Source organism: Embiotoca jacksoni, unplaced genomic scaffold (assembly GCF_022577435.1).
Source record: "Embiotoca jacksoni isolate LCO1_2020_lvr unplaced genomic scaffold, fEmbJac1.0.p SCAF_23, whole genome shotgun sequence".
Taxonomy (NCBI): domain Eukaryota; kingdom Metazoa; phylum Chordata; class Actinopteri; family Embiotocidae; genus Embiotoca; species Embiotoca jacksoni.
The window spans coordinates 3,804,162-3,817,530 of record NW_027185374.1 but is presented as its reverse complement, the minus strand read 5'-3'; the positions used below and the strand labels follow the sequence as shown (position 1 = coordinate 3,817,530).

At 40.6% G+C, this 13,369-nt stretch overlaps 1 protein-coding gene across 2 annotated transcripts; it reads left to right on the top strand.

Annotated features, from left to right (window-relative positions):
* Positions 1–733: 733 nt before the first annotated feature.
* tdh (L-threonine dehydrogenase) lies at positions 734–7,674 on the top strand. Of its 2 annotated transcripts, XM_069158295.1 has the most exons (10): positions 734–1,002; positions 1,516–1,905; positions 3,909–4,103; positions 4,354–4,396; positions 4,512–4,582; positions 5,403–5,552; positions 5,659–5,831; positions 6,047–6,137; positions 6,468–6,737; positions 7,191–7,674. In XM_069158295.1, the coding sequence occupies exons 3-10, from the start codon at positions 3,917–3,919 to the stop codon at positions 7,328–7,330; spliced, it is 1,125 nt and encodes a 374-aa protein (XP_069014396.1). In that variant the 5' UTR covers positions 734–1,002; positions 1,516–1,905; positions 3,909–3,916; the 3' UTR covers positions 7,331–7,674. The 2 variants fall into 2 exon arrangements, with proteins under 2 accessions (XP_069014396.1, XP_069014397.1); XM_069158296.1 differs by lacking the exons at positions 734–1,002; positions 1,516–1,905 and adding an exon at positions 2,138–2,894.
* Positions 7,675–13,369: the final 5,695 nt, after the last annotated feature.

Below are 13,369 nucleotides of genomic sequence, written 5' to 3'. Positions count from 1 at the left end.
CTCCATCAGTTCTGCAATTTGTTTGCTTCTTGCAGAAGCCAGCTACTTACTGACATATCTAAATATTTGTGTAAGCCTTCTGTGTCCGTAGACACGTGAGATTGTTTGATTCACGAGGTCGAATTCGTTTGGTCAAACCTGCTCTTCAGGCAATGCAAATTTCTTTTGCACTATGATGGGTGGATTTTTCTACACAGTAATATTGAAAGGACTGTTGTTTGGCAGTACAATATAGTTGAGTAATACCATACAAATACCACAGTTAAACTAGCAAATAGTGATATTACATGTAAAATAAAATAAAGCTTTTAATGTATTCATACACAAGGCAATTCAAAAACATTCAAAATGATACTTTAAAAAAAACATAAAAGACAATCAAAGCAGAAGAAAACAAATACATGGTTTAACATTAAAAATAAGTATTAAGTATGTATTTACTTTACCGGAAAGGCTCAGCAAACAGTCATGTTTTAAGCCCTTATTATAGTACAATGTTCCAAATCTGAGAGGCAGCATTTACAGGCCCGAGAATGGATCCCTTTAGGAACTCCATATGTGATTTTTGTTTTCTTAGACTCATTGTTAACAATTAACACAAAACAATTCCTATCTTGAAAATAGGATTTTTAACCGAGTTAGCACAGTCCCTGAAAGTCCCACCCACTTTTCCACTCTGCTGAGAAGCATATTATGGTTAACTGTGTAAAATGCAGCACAGAGATCCAGTAACACTGACTGAAGGTTTTTGAAGTGTCACTGCTCACATGAATGTCATTTAAAACTTAAAAGTTTTTTTAAAGAAATTGTTTTGCAACAGAAATGTGTTAAGTTAGTTAAAAACAGCTTTTTCAATTTTCTTTACTTAAAAAAAAAAAAAAAAAAAAGTGTGATTTGATATGGGTCTAGGTATCCCAATTTGACTTTTTAAAAGGAAGCTTAATAACTGTTCTTCGGGGGAAAAAACATATTTGAAGACGTTTGTTGGGAGAGCAGCAGAAAGTAAGTGTTGAACTCTTGTTTGTCAAGTTTGCATAATCTAGGTGGTGAATAAGTGTCAAATTTATGTGGAGGCATAGGCAACATCTGTCTTGTTCTCAATGTTATCTTTGAAAATAGATGCAAAGTCATTGCATAAAGATGTGTCATTTTAACTGAGTTTAATTTTCAGACTTTGTCAGATCCTCAAAATTTTAGCTGAGAAAAAGATGCAAAGTCATTTAGTAAATATGCTGTAAATTGCAAGTAAGAGCTGTTTTCAAGTGTTTTATGAGAACAAAAAATATCTTTGAGTTTTTACTGTTGGACAGAAAAAAAATCACTAATTTGAAACATGGACTCTAGGAAATTGGGTTAAGCAAAATTATTTTGTGGACAAATCGATTAATAGAGGTGGGAAATCCAAATGCGGGCGTATTTGTGCAAACATTCAGTTTGTTTGCCTTATGACGACCACCTGGCTATTACTGACTACATCCAGTATTCATCACCATTATCACATGTTTCTTTGGACAGTCTCACTTCTTTGGAGGCAAAAGAGTAGTGTGGTTGCGGTTGTAGTTTTGACCGGCAAGTGAATGGACACATTCACATGATGTACTGCCACGCTGCGCCGGGTGTCGGTGACGGTTGAATGGGAGGGGATGGTCAGAGAGGGAGGACCGCACCTCCGGGGCTCCACCAATCCGAGAGAAAGCCGGTTTCCCCTGAAACCAGATGGCCGCTGATATATAGCTTGAAGACGCAGCTGATGCAACACTAGACAGAGATAACACAGACGCCGCGTCAGAGCGCTGAAAGCGACAGGATCAGCTCAAAGCAGCAAGCGGCATCTCTTTCTCATCAAGCAAGTCGGACAGGATTTTTATTTTTATTTTTTATTTTTTTTTACTGCTTATCGTCCTGGTGAGTAAATTGCTTTCGGTATACTGTATTTCATGTATTAATCTGCTCACGTTTAAAAATAAAATGAAATGTTTTAATTGATGTTTCAATCTTATATTTGTCTGCCGGGGACCACGTGCTTCTTCGATTGATTATAGTGTGCTTTTTTTTTTTTTATAATGTGCTCAATCGAAATTTCTTGTTGAGACCCTCAACCTTGTGCTTTTGGCAAAGGCAAAAAAAACAAAACAAAAACCCGGCTCAGGCAGCGTGCCAAGATAGCTTCAATTCGGCGCACTGGCTTGGTTTCAATTATCTGGGTGGCTGACTGTTTCTCACACACAGATCCCTCTTTTGGAAAAGGTTTCTCACTCATTAATACATTTGTCAGCCTCTTAATAGTGCTCAGCATCACAAAAAAAAAAAAAAGTCCAAAAAAAGCAACGATAGAGATCGGCGCCCGGTGCCGTTATGGAACTAAATTATGGGCATATCTATGATATGACGCGTTGCAAAAGAAAAGGGGGGATGCAGATCTGAGCCCCTATTACAAATGGCTTACATGGTGTGTAACGTGAAACGATGTTGGCACAACAGCGGACAGCTCATGATGTGGGGAGCGTAGACCACGGGCTGAGATGGAACAGGAGCGCATAGCTTTCTCGCGCATAAAGTTGATGAAGTTTTATTGTTGATGCTTAATTTGTGATCTTTCTTTTTTCTTTTCTTTTTTTTTAAATGTCTAATACAATGTATATGTTGTTAAATTACTACTTTTAAGGGGGTTAATACAAACGCAGTTTCATGTGATTTCTAAATCGTCCCAAAAATACCTCCAAATTCTGCCTCGGTGATTGCCGACCTGGTCTTGGCACGGTTAGTCCGCTAGAAGGCTACTGTATACCGCTGTACGCCCTCTCTCCCTGATTGGCTGTCGCCTAAGGCAGGGCAGTATAAGTACGCTCAAGTCACTTTCTTTCTTCCTTTTTTGGAAGCTCCAAATTCACTCGGTAAGTCCATTTCTGAAGTGATGCGTTGCGGGAAAATTGGCGCATGTAAGTGATGAACAAATGAAGAAACACTAAAGATAAAGTTCCATCACATTTAACCCAGAACTGCGCTATTAACGCATCACGTGTAAATGATATTATTCACCCCGAGAGCTGCTTTTAGTTTCAGGTCTAATTGTTCTAGGTGCTCGGGTTTCCCTGAGCGTTTCTGAAAATGAAATTGTTCTAATGCTGCGTGAAAGTTTGGTAAAAGTTGTGATAATAATAAAGTTGCTAAATAATAATAAATAAAGTTTTGCTGTGCGCTCGAGCGCTCCTGTTGCGCTTTTTTTTTAAATTTTTATTTTTATTTTTATGGCTAGTCGGTCATTTGCATTCAGCTGTAGACTACGTGTCTTCCCTGTTGGTACATTTTCTTGCAGTTCAGAACCTTTTTCAGGTTTATTTTATGTAACTAGAAGATAGGTTAGGTTAGGTTAGGTTAGGTTAGGTAGTTACTTTATTAATCCCCGAGGGGAATTTTTTTCGCTACAGCAGCATACAGAAGCAATAAGATAATAATAGAATAATAGAAAAGCAATAAAATAGCAGTAAAAAATATAAAATGCACAGGATATACAGTATATACAGTACAGTATATATCTATATATATTATATACAAGATAGGAAGAAAGGGATGCAAATTAAGCCGTCTGCCTCAATGCCAGGTTCGTGGTCAAGTCCTCTGTTTGTCTCTTGGCGCCTGGAGTCTGGAGGGGAGCCCAAATCTCTTGACACAGAACTTGGGAGTTTTGCCCAAAAATTTTGCTGAAAGAGGCCACCAAATGATGGCAGTCAAATATATATATGTCCGTGATCCAAATATGCTCCCAACATAATGGGAATCAGAACTCTTCTCCTTAAAAGAAAAAAAAAAAACTCTTGGCACACTAAATATCACTGCTGCCTGTGGAATTTGTGAGCCCTAGAGGGACCTAAAAGTCAACGCACTATTCTGTTTTTGTTCACCTGCAGGTACCAGCATGCCTGTCGTCAGAACCCTCAGCAAGGTGGCCAAGCAGGCCCTGCTCAGCAGCCCCGGGTGTGGCTGCCGGCCCCTCGCTGTGGCTGTACGCAACATCAGCTTCTCCCCTCGACAGGTGACTTCTGACGCGAGCTTCCACTCCGTGTCCTTCTCCGAAACAGACCACCCCAAGGTGCTCATCACAGGTACGCAACATCTGGTTCTGGGCAGTTTGCGACACTTGTTAAATACACCTTCAACATTTACTCTGGTTAGCCAATGAAAGCAGAGAGGATCGCCAGCTAAAGTGTGGGCGTCAAGGGCTTTGACCTTTTTCTTATGGCCCACTCTACTTCTTGGATACTTTAGTCTCCATGGAAACCAGCACTGATGATTATTAGCTGCTGTTCATTTAATGCGTGCTGTGTCCTCACTTAGTATTTGTGTCCTTTGCAGGTGGCCTGGGACAACTCGGGGTGGGGCTGGCCAAACTGTTGAGGTAGGAATTCACATTTGTCTGAGTACAAATGACACGTAGCTGATGTTAATTGCAGCATAACTTGTAACCAGTTCAATAATGTATTTAAAGGTGTGTAACTGTGACTTTTTTACAGGAATAGGTTTGGAAGGAACAATGTCATTCTGTCTGACATCAGGAAACCTCCCAGCAACGTTTTTCACAGTGGTGAGTTTAACTCTTGTAAGAAGTGTGTTCTGCAGTGTGAACTCTATTCATTTCAAACACACACCACAACCATTATACAATGTTCTGTTTTTAGTTTTCGAGACAGGTCACATTCACAAGGGTGTTTGATTACAATGCATTCATTCGTACAAAGCAGCGTCAGGTGCATTCAACAAGCAACAATGCCGAAATGTTAGATAAAGAGTTAGTTGCCCTCAAAATATCATATCTGTTTCGTGTCTGGAAAGTTTTTATTTCATCCCATGACAGACCACAAAGTTCCTCTTATGACTTGTATTCTTCCTTTCAAAAATTCAGGTATTTGGCAATCGGGGTTGTTTAACATGTTGCAAATGTTTCATAGCTGTTTTCCTCTGACTGAAATGCTCAAATAAGGGAGCTGTAGTGCTGGCAAATAAAACCTCTTCATATTGAATTTTCTTTTATTTATGCTTGAGGGAACGTCACGATTTCCTGAAAAATGCTCCCGAAAAATTCACAAATCAGTTCCTGACTCTTGCTCTGCTAAAGTCCAGTAATGAGCTGTCCAAAAGATGTTGATGATCACAGCAAGTAACAGCCTGCAGCTCCGAGGAAAAATTTGAGAAATATGCACCGGCGAAAACACACGTTTCGATACATTAGCAGCTCGTACAACAGTGGAAAAGGATGCACTGTAATAACAGCTCAGCATAAGAGGCAACATCCCTGACAAACAAGCACAATTGCTGTCACTGTAGACATTTGTCATTTTTGCCATTTTAATCAAGAACAATTATACCTCTAATATACAATGTTGAATCCTCTCTGTCCCCATCAGGCCCTTTCATCTACTCAGACATCCTGGACTACAAGAACCTGCGAGAAATTGTGGTGAACAACCGCATCACTTGGTTGGTTCACTACAGCGCCCTCCTCAGTGCTGTGGGAGAGGCTAACGTGGCCTTGGCACGCTCTGTGAACATCACTGGTGAGTAACTTCCTCTCATTAAGTCCTGCAGATTTAGTGGTAAGCAACAGCAATGTTCCCTGAAATGTTGAAGTGTAGTTTACTCAGTGATCGATTTATTTCTTAGGGCTTCACAACATCCTGGACATCGCGGCAGAGCACGGCCTGCGTCTGTTTGTCCCCAGCACCATCGGGGCCTTTGGTCCTACGTCACCCCGCAACCCTACACCGGACCTGTGTGTGCAGAGACCTCGCACTATCTATGGCGTTTCCAAAGTCCATGCCGAGCTGATGGGAGAGGTGAGAGTCCAGATTTTTATTTCGTCACTGCAAATCAAGACCACAAAGAACTGACTATCCTCAATGCTTATTCTCAATGCAAGTTATAATAGAGTAATGCCAGTTTTTTGTCATTATTGATTGATATTGCCTGGTATGTATGACTGACAGAACTGATTTTACATTGGCCTTTTTTTTACATGATCAATAAATTATTCCTTCCTGTTCTTCCACAGTACTACCACCACCGGTACGGGCTGGACTTCCGCTGTCTCCGCTACCCGGGGATTATCTCTGCTGACTCCGTGCCCGGAGGCGGCACAACAGGTATGAGCGATAAAGTTCGGACCGTATATGGTTTCAGTTTTAATGGAGGCCTATTCCTGTACCTCTCCTGCCATGTCACAAGCTTGTTATGCAACTGATTTATAACTGAGAATTCTTATGACTTCTATTTTTTTTAATCTCCATACTTTCACAACCACATCACAGCCAATTTTTTGTTCTTATCACTTTGTTTGTTTTTTTCATAACTGCAGTATTAAATAAATCTTAGTCCAAATACTTTAGCACTGTTGCTTTTGTTCCTTTTTTCTATATTTAATCAGGAGGGTTCATTTCAGAATTGGTATAATGATCGTGTTTATTTTCTGTCAGATTACGCTGTCCAGATTTTCCACGATGCAATCAAAAGTGGCAAGTTTGAGTGCAATTTGAGACCCAACACGCGGCTGCCCATGATGTACATCGACGACTGCCTGCGTGCCACGCTGGGGGTGATGGAGGCGCCAGGTGACACACTCAGCATGAGGACTTACAACATCAACGCCATGAGCTTTACCCCCAAGGAGCTGGCCCAGGAGCTCCACAAGCAGATGCCCGAGCTGGAGGTCACGTATGACGTCGACCCCGTACGACAGGCAATCGGTAAGCCACCCTTTGATTTGTTGAGGCAAACACATTTTTTTTCTCCTCTGAGCAGCAATGACTGAGGTGACGAGTGACCAATACAGGAGAGTGAAACGCAGAATTTGCCTGAGATCGCTGAGATTTGTTTGAGTCAGCAGCTTTAAAGGCTAATTTGTGATATATCAAAGTGAAGTGTAACTAAGTAACAAGCCGGCTCGGCAATGTCAGTTACACAACAGTGTCTATTTAAAGTTTGCTAACGTTGGCCTCCATAAGCTAAGACTGTAGCACCAAAATCTCGGAGTGTATTCAATTTAACAGGGATGGGGTTAAACTTGCATGATTTGAGCTTTTTATTTGTTAGGTGTTCACGTTTTTTTGGAAGATTTAGGATGGAAATGTTTACGTGATGCTTTAAATCCCAAACCGGCATGTTTTTAAATTATGTTCCACATATCTGTTTCCTTCCAGCTGACAGCTGGCCAATGAACTTTGATGACTCCAACGCACGGAAGGACTGGGGCTGGAAACACGATTACGATCTCCCAGAGCTCGTCCAGACGATGCTCAACTTCTTTGGCGCAGAAACACGCATGGCTCGTGCTAACTGATTGCACGCCGTATCAGTCCGAGAATTTTGTTTTTTGTACATAATGTAAAGATTGACCAAAGAGAATAGAGAAACATGGCCTGTACATAGTCGTTCTCTCATTTCTCTCCGTAAAAATCAGAAGGGCTCTGCTTGCCTGGCACAAGGCTACCGCGTCTCCAGAATGTAAAGGTGGGCGGGCTAGACAATCATCCCCGCTCCTGCCTATCTACCCCTGCTTAGTTCTCTTTTCCCCTTTTTCTGCTCGGACATTTGGGTAAAGAGCAGTTTATCAGTTGAAGGGTGTCAGTATCAGGGATATCGACTCAGCCTGTGAAAACTTGTTTGGACGAAAAACTGGGGGGGGGGGGGGGGGAAATCAAGTTAACAAATGGGGAATATTGCAGTGCGCATTTGTAAGCAATTCTACCTGTTGTTTTATTTCCATGGATTGTCAAAATTCAGGTATGCCTAAAGCTCTTGAGGCTAAAATCAATTGAGCGATGTACTTTGTGTCTTTGATGCACTTTAAAAGGAATTATATCTGAAAATTTCTGACAAATACATGAACCTAATCACCTGTGGGGTTTGATCATCTGATAAGACGCATTTGTATTGCGAGCATTGCGGGGCAGTAATTGCTCTTCAGTTTATTCCAAGTGACATTATTTATTCTGTCGGTTTTAAATGTGTGAGAGCTTCATCGAGTAAAAGCGTTTCTTAACACTCTTGTTTCTAAGTGTTCATGTTCACTTTTATGTTATTTTATTTTTTTCATCAGCAGTCAGATTATTTTGACACAAAAAAGGGAAATGTGACACCATATGCCACATTTACATTTAGCCACGTTCAGTGGTGTCTGTAATTCTGTAAAAGAAATGCTGACATTGGTTTCTATGTAGAAGTCTTAGCGGGTTCTGTCTGTTCTTGGAACCACACGACAATCTTTGACAATAAAGCATTTTCCACATACCTCTGTCTGTTTCTGTGGTCGATTTCACACCTTCACAACATTTAGTTGTGATTTCCAACAATCTCTGTTGATATCTGACAAAGAAACCAAAGACAGTTTAGTTTTTACACTCAAGGTTGAGGTGAGCCCGCCATGCCAAACATTTTAGGACAAAGTGCACTCGCAGTCTTTGAACTTAACTGTGAACACTTCAATCCTAGACACATATATTTGTTTGTCTTTCGTAAAGAGTGTTAGACATTATGTTTTAAAGGAATTAAATCCCCTTTATTTTAAAGCAGAACAAAAGTGCCCACCAGACAAATTTGGCTGTGAGTTACACAAGCAGTCGAGTATTAACTGGATAGTACATCATTATGGTCAGCAGATAAAATCAGAGTATGATCCTAATGGACCAAGCTTAAAATGATGTGGCATTCTGAAACGTCTATAAAACACAATTAACAGAGTCACCTCAAGTATGACCTCTATCAATCTGACTTTTGGACACGTCAGCAAAAACAGGACTGCATTTTCATTTCATCACAGGAAAGATTTTAGTTTACAGCGTAAACAATTGTGTTCTAGTGTTGTTGACAACTGGGGCCGGTAATAAACTATTTTCTGTGTCCAAAATGACCACACCATAAATGAACCAAAACATCTTTGGGCTTGAGGAAGGTTTATCAGTGAGACTAATTCACAGATTAAAAAAAGATAAGGTTTAATCTTCATGTTACTAAATCCTTCCTTTTTATTTGACATTCAGTGTAAATTGAGTCAACAAGCAGTTGTTTAGCAGCAACTGTAGCAAAACTGGTTCAGATCTCAGCATGAAGGCTCAATGAACTTTGGGGTTCAGTGTTTTTGTTCCTGTTGACTCCACGCTGCCTAATATATGCAACGTCACTAAAATATTTCTGCATGTATTTAGTTGAGTGGCGTAGGCTTCAATCAGCAAGTGTGCAAATCTATAAATGTGTGTGTACAGAATGGCCCTCCAGTTATTTATCTAGACTTCAATCTCCTACAGATGAAGAAGAAGGGCCAAATAACCATCCCTTTGAAAAGTGCCTTTCTCAGCATATCAATAAAAGCACTGAAGTGGTGCTGCTGTATTTTGTTCACCAAACAGGATCATAAACTGTAACCCTGACGACAGCAATGTCCTTGACTCCACGCTTGACAGCCCATCTTCAATTTCTCTATGTCAGTGATTGCTGCTGTTTCAGGTGATCTTGTTGACTGGCAGGGTGCACCGAGAGACTCTCTTTACTTCATTTTGATCAAGTGAAAGAGCATTCAGGCTCTTATATCACCCACACACTTACATAAGCTCTCATCACTACTCAGCACCTTCTTTGTCCCCGAATGTGTGACAGTAAAATGGCTGGTGTATTCTCCAGCTGGAATGATTTGTATTTTATAATTATAAATCTCAACAAACCTTCTAAAGTTGTATGCAGGCTTTTGCAGACATTCCTGTAACCCCACCAGTTTTACACATCCAGCCAACTTTAAACAAATTAAATTATTTTGATTTTGTAACTCGTACAACAGAGGGAAGACAATATCAGCAAATCATGAAAACAACCCTGTAAGTACCTACATCATACTTGCAAACATGAATTTGTGTTAGTTTGACTGCAAAATAGCTGCAGTTTTGGTCTTTTTTTAGTCTTAAAAGAGTTTACAATTTACAGAATCTTTTATCTGTAAATTTGTAATTTCAATTGTCAAAATTTTTTTTTTTAATGTAATTTCTGTTGAAAGAAATGTTGTCAGGAGTTCAGCAGGAATGTGGAACCGTAGATTAAACCAATATTTGCAGTGAATTTGCATTTATTTCCAAATAAAGCCTATGTCTAATTTAGTTTTTCAGCCTTTGAAAACAGGGAGTCTTTTTACTGACATTTAGCTGCAAATTTAAGATGGCCTGAACTAAGAGCAAAGCCTGTACACTAACGCATGACTTAAAAAAATAAAATAAAATATATATATATGAATATCTCTCAGGATTTCCAGGACATATGTACATGTGCAGGCATGCACTGCATACATATAGAACTGATACTACTGGCTGCTGGCGTGTGGTAAGAGGCAAAATATTCCCTCCTACCAATTTTGTTTTGCATATCTGTATCTGAGTGTGACTGAACATGTGTGTGTGTGTGTGTGTGTGTGTCACAGACAAAGCTTTCCAAGAGGGAAGGGTGGGGTTTGGGGCTGGGGGGTTTGTGGGTTTGGAGATTTGGAGGAGGAAACAAAGAGGCATCTGAACAGGCATTCACTTTTTACTTCATGTTCTCTTTTCTTGTAAGGAAAATCTTGCCTCTTATGTAAGACCTCTCCCTGGGTGTGTACACACGCTTGCAGCCCTGCCTCCCACCAGCCAATCAGAGAGCTCCCTAGGTCGCCTGGGCCCCAGTGTTTTGTTCGTCATAGTGTAATAAGATTCTCTGTGCGGCAGATTATGTTGGACCGTGGCAGAAAGTGAAGGACAAGACATAAAGAAGCACGGGGGAGGGAGGTGCTGGGCAGTGAGCCAAAGATGCCATAATCCTCTGTGCCACAGCTGTTATTTCACAAGGAGACCTGTTGCCATGGTAATGGAGGGCAAGACCCCCCCCCCCCCCCCCCCCCAACACCACCACCACCACTACCACCAGCACCCTCCTACCCTATACATCCATGGCCTAAACTCCAGCCTCAAATGAAAACTGTGGAGGCAAGTATACTGTAAAGTATATCCCTCCCTTACAGTTCCAGGCTCTCAGACTGACTGGAAACAGTCAAGTCCTGTGGCTGCTTTATTCCTCATCTGTTTCCCAGTAACACACACACACACACACACACACACACACACACACACACACACACACACACACACACACACACACACACACACACACACACAGACAGAACAGTTACTTCTGGTTCATCAAAAAGCACAGGCTCGTCTTGAACGCTTTAATGTCTTTAATAATCTTAAAGTTTTAAATGCTTTATGATTATATTTATCATGCTGCCTTGGTGCAAAAAAGAATGTTGTGCTGTGAGACAATAAAGAAACTGACCTAAACTTCTTTACTGCCCTAGTCGACAGATTCTACAATTGATCCAAGAGTCAAAAATCAACTTTGAGTCTTGGACCATGGTTCCATTTATGATCTCCGTGATTCAATGATTCCTGTAACGAGCTCCGTATGGAGTTTTTGACCTTCACACTGCAAGTGCACAGTTTGAACATGTGACCCGTGCATAGGAAAGCCTTTTTTGAATCTGAATAACGTCCTCATGGCTGCAACATACAACAGCCTCCATTCAAGGTTAGCTGGAAAAGAGAAAGGCAAACAGGACTGCCAGCCAGACTGGCTGATAAGGCACAGTGACACAGAATATTAGGAGGTTTACTGTCATGTTCTTTCTAGGATGGTCTGGTGAGTTGAGATGATAATATGCACTGTCAGTGATCCCGTTCAGGCTTCTGTTACATAAGCTTGCCTTAATCCTGTGCTTGAGATAACTTTACCCACAGTTTTGCGGTCAGATTAGAGTTTCACACAAATCTAAAGGGATACCTGATGCTGGAACAGCAGATCAGGTGAATCTTGTTCACTTTAATCCCTCAAGTAAAGCTGTGCAACTAGGACAAGACTCTGGGGCATACAAGCTTGTCACTATGGTGTACCTTCACACTACCCATAATTACTTACAGATTTATTTATCAGTGAGTTAGATATTCAGTCTACACTGATGGGGGTGGAGAAGGTGACCATTTCCAGTGTTTGATAGAATTAGAAACAGAAAACTATACAAATAAGACACTAGAAACAAGACAAATAAGCCCAGGGAAATGTAGGTGAGGATGGATTTATCATCTTAGGGTGCAGAAAGTCATAATTGTATTAATTATTTCTGTGTGGAGTTTGCATGTTCTCCCTGTGGCTGCGTGGATTCTCTCCGGGTACATCTTCCCACCATCCAAAGACATGCTTGTCAGGTTCATTGGTGATTCTACCAATTGCCCTTAGGTGTGAATGAGAGCGTGAATGGTCTTTGTTTCTGTCTGTCTCTATGTGCTGCCCCCGTGATGGACTGGCAACCTGTCCAGGGTGTACCCTGTCTCCGTTTCTGGGCACACAAATCTTGAAGGTGACCCAAGTCTGCCTTTTATTTTTTTTTAACCTGGGCTTGATTTCAAAGAACTAAAGGTACAGATGAGCACAGATAATTGCATGTTCACTCTTTGCCTTGGGCGCACAGGGACTGTTACCACTTGGATGAAATGTTCCTCCTAATAGGGCTGACAAATGTTCCCACAAAGCTTTTAATAGTAACTCAAGGACACCTGGGCCTATTGATGGATCCAACAGTGTGCTATATTGGTACACATTTACGTAGACTTGTAAAATGTTTACTGTGTTTAATCACAAGTAATTTATTAACCAATAGAGAGGTGTAAACACTCCATCACACAACGAACTGTTTGTTTTTTTAGGTTGGTATGCTGTCTGATGTGCTGGGTACAGGTTACATAAGAGTGACATTTGGTCAAATTCAGTTGGTCCACATCTCAGCAGTTTACTTTGTGGTGGTTAAAGCTGTTGCTTCAAGTGCAATTTGCGATTCTTTTTTTTTAGAGTTGAAGTGTTTTTGCTGGCAGTGAAACACCTTGCAATAGAAAGTAGGTAAATAAAAGTGCTTTGATATGTTGAATAGTGAGTGAGAGAAGGTTCAAGTCTACTTTTTTTTTTTTACTTTCTATGATTTACAACAACTTTTCAGCTCTTTCTGTACTAATCTTGTGCCGTTGAAGGTTAATGTACTGCGTAAATCACTAAAAACATTATGACATTTGTGTGTTGGCTGCACAATAAACTTATGCAATGATTTTTTTGGATTGAGCACATCTTAGTTTAGTTTGGATGGAGCTTGAGTAATGGATCACTGGGATGATATCAGTAGATATTGGCTGCTCGCAGATACATAATACTTGCCCTGGCATAGCCTATGTATTGGAGATGCAACAATTCATTACAGAAATTAAATGTTTTTAAACCCACATTTTTACAACCCATGTTTTGAGGATAATTTATACTGCAATTA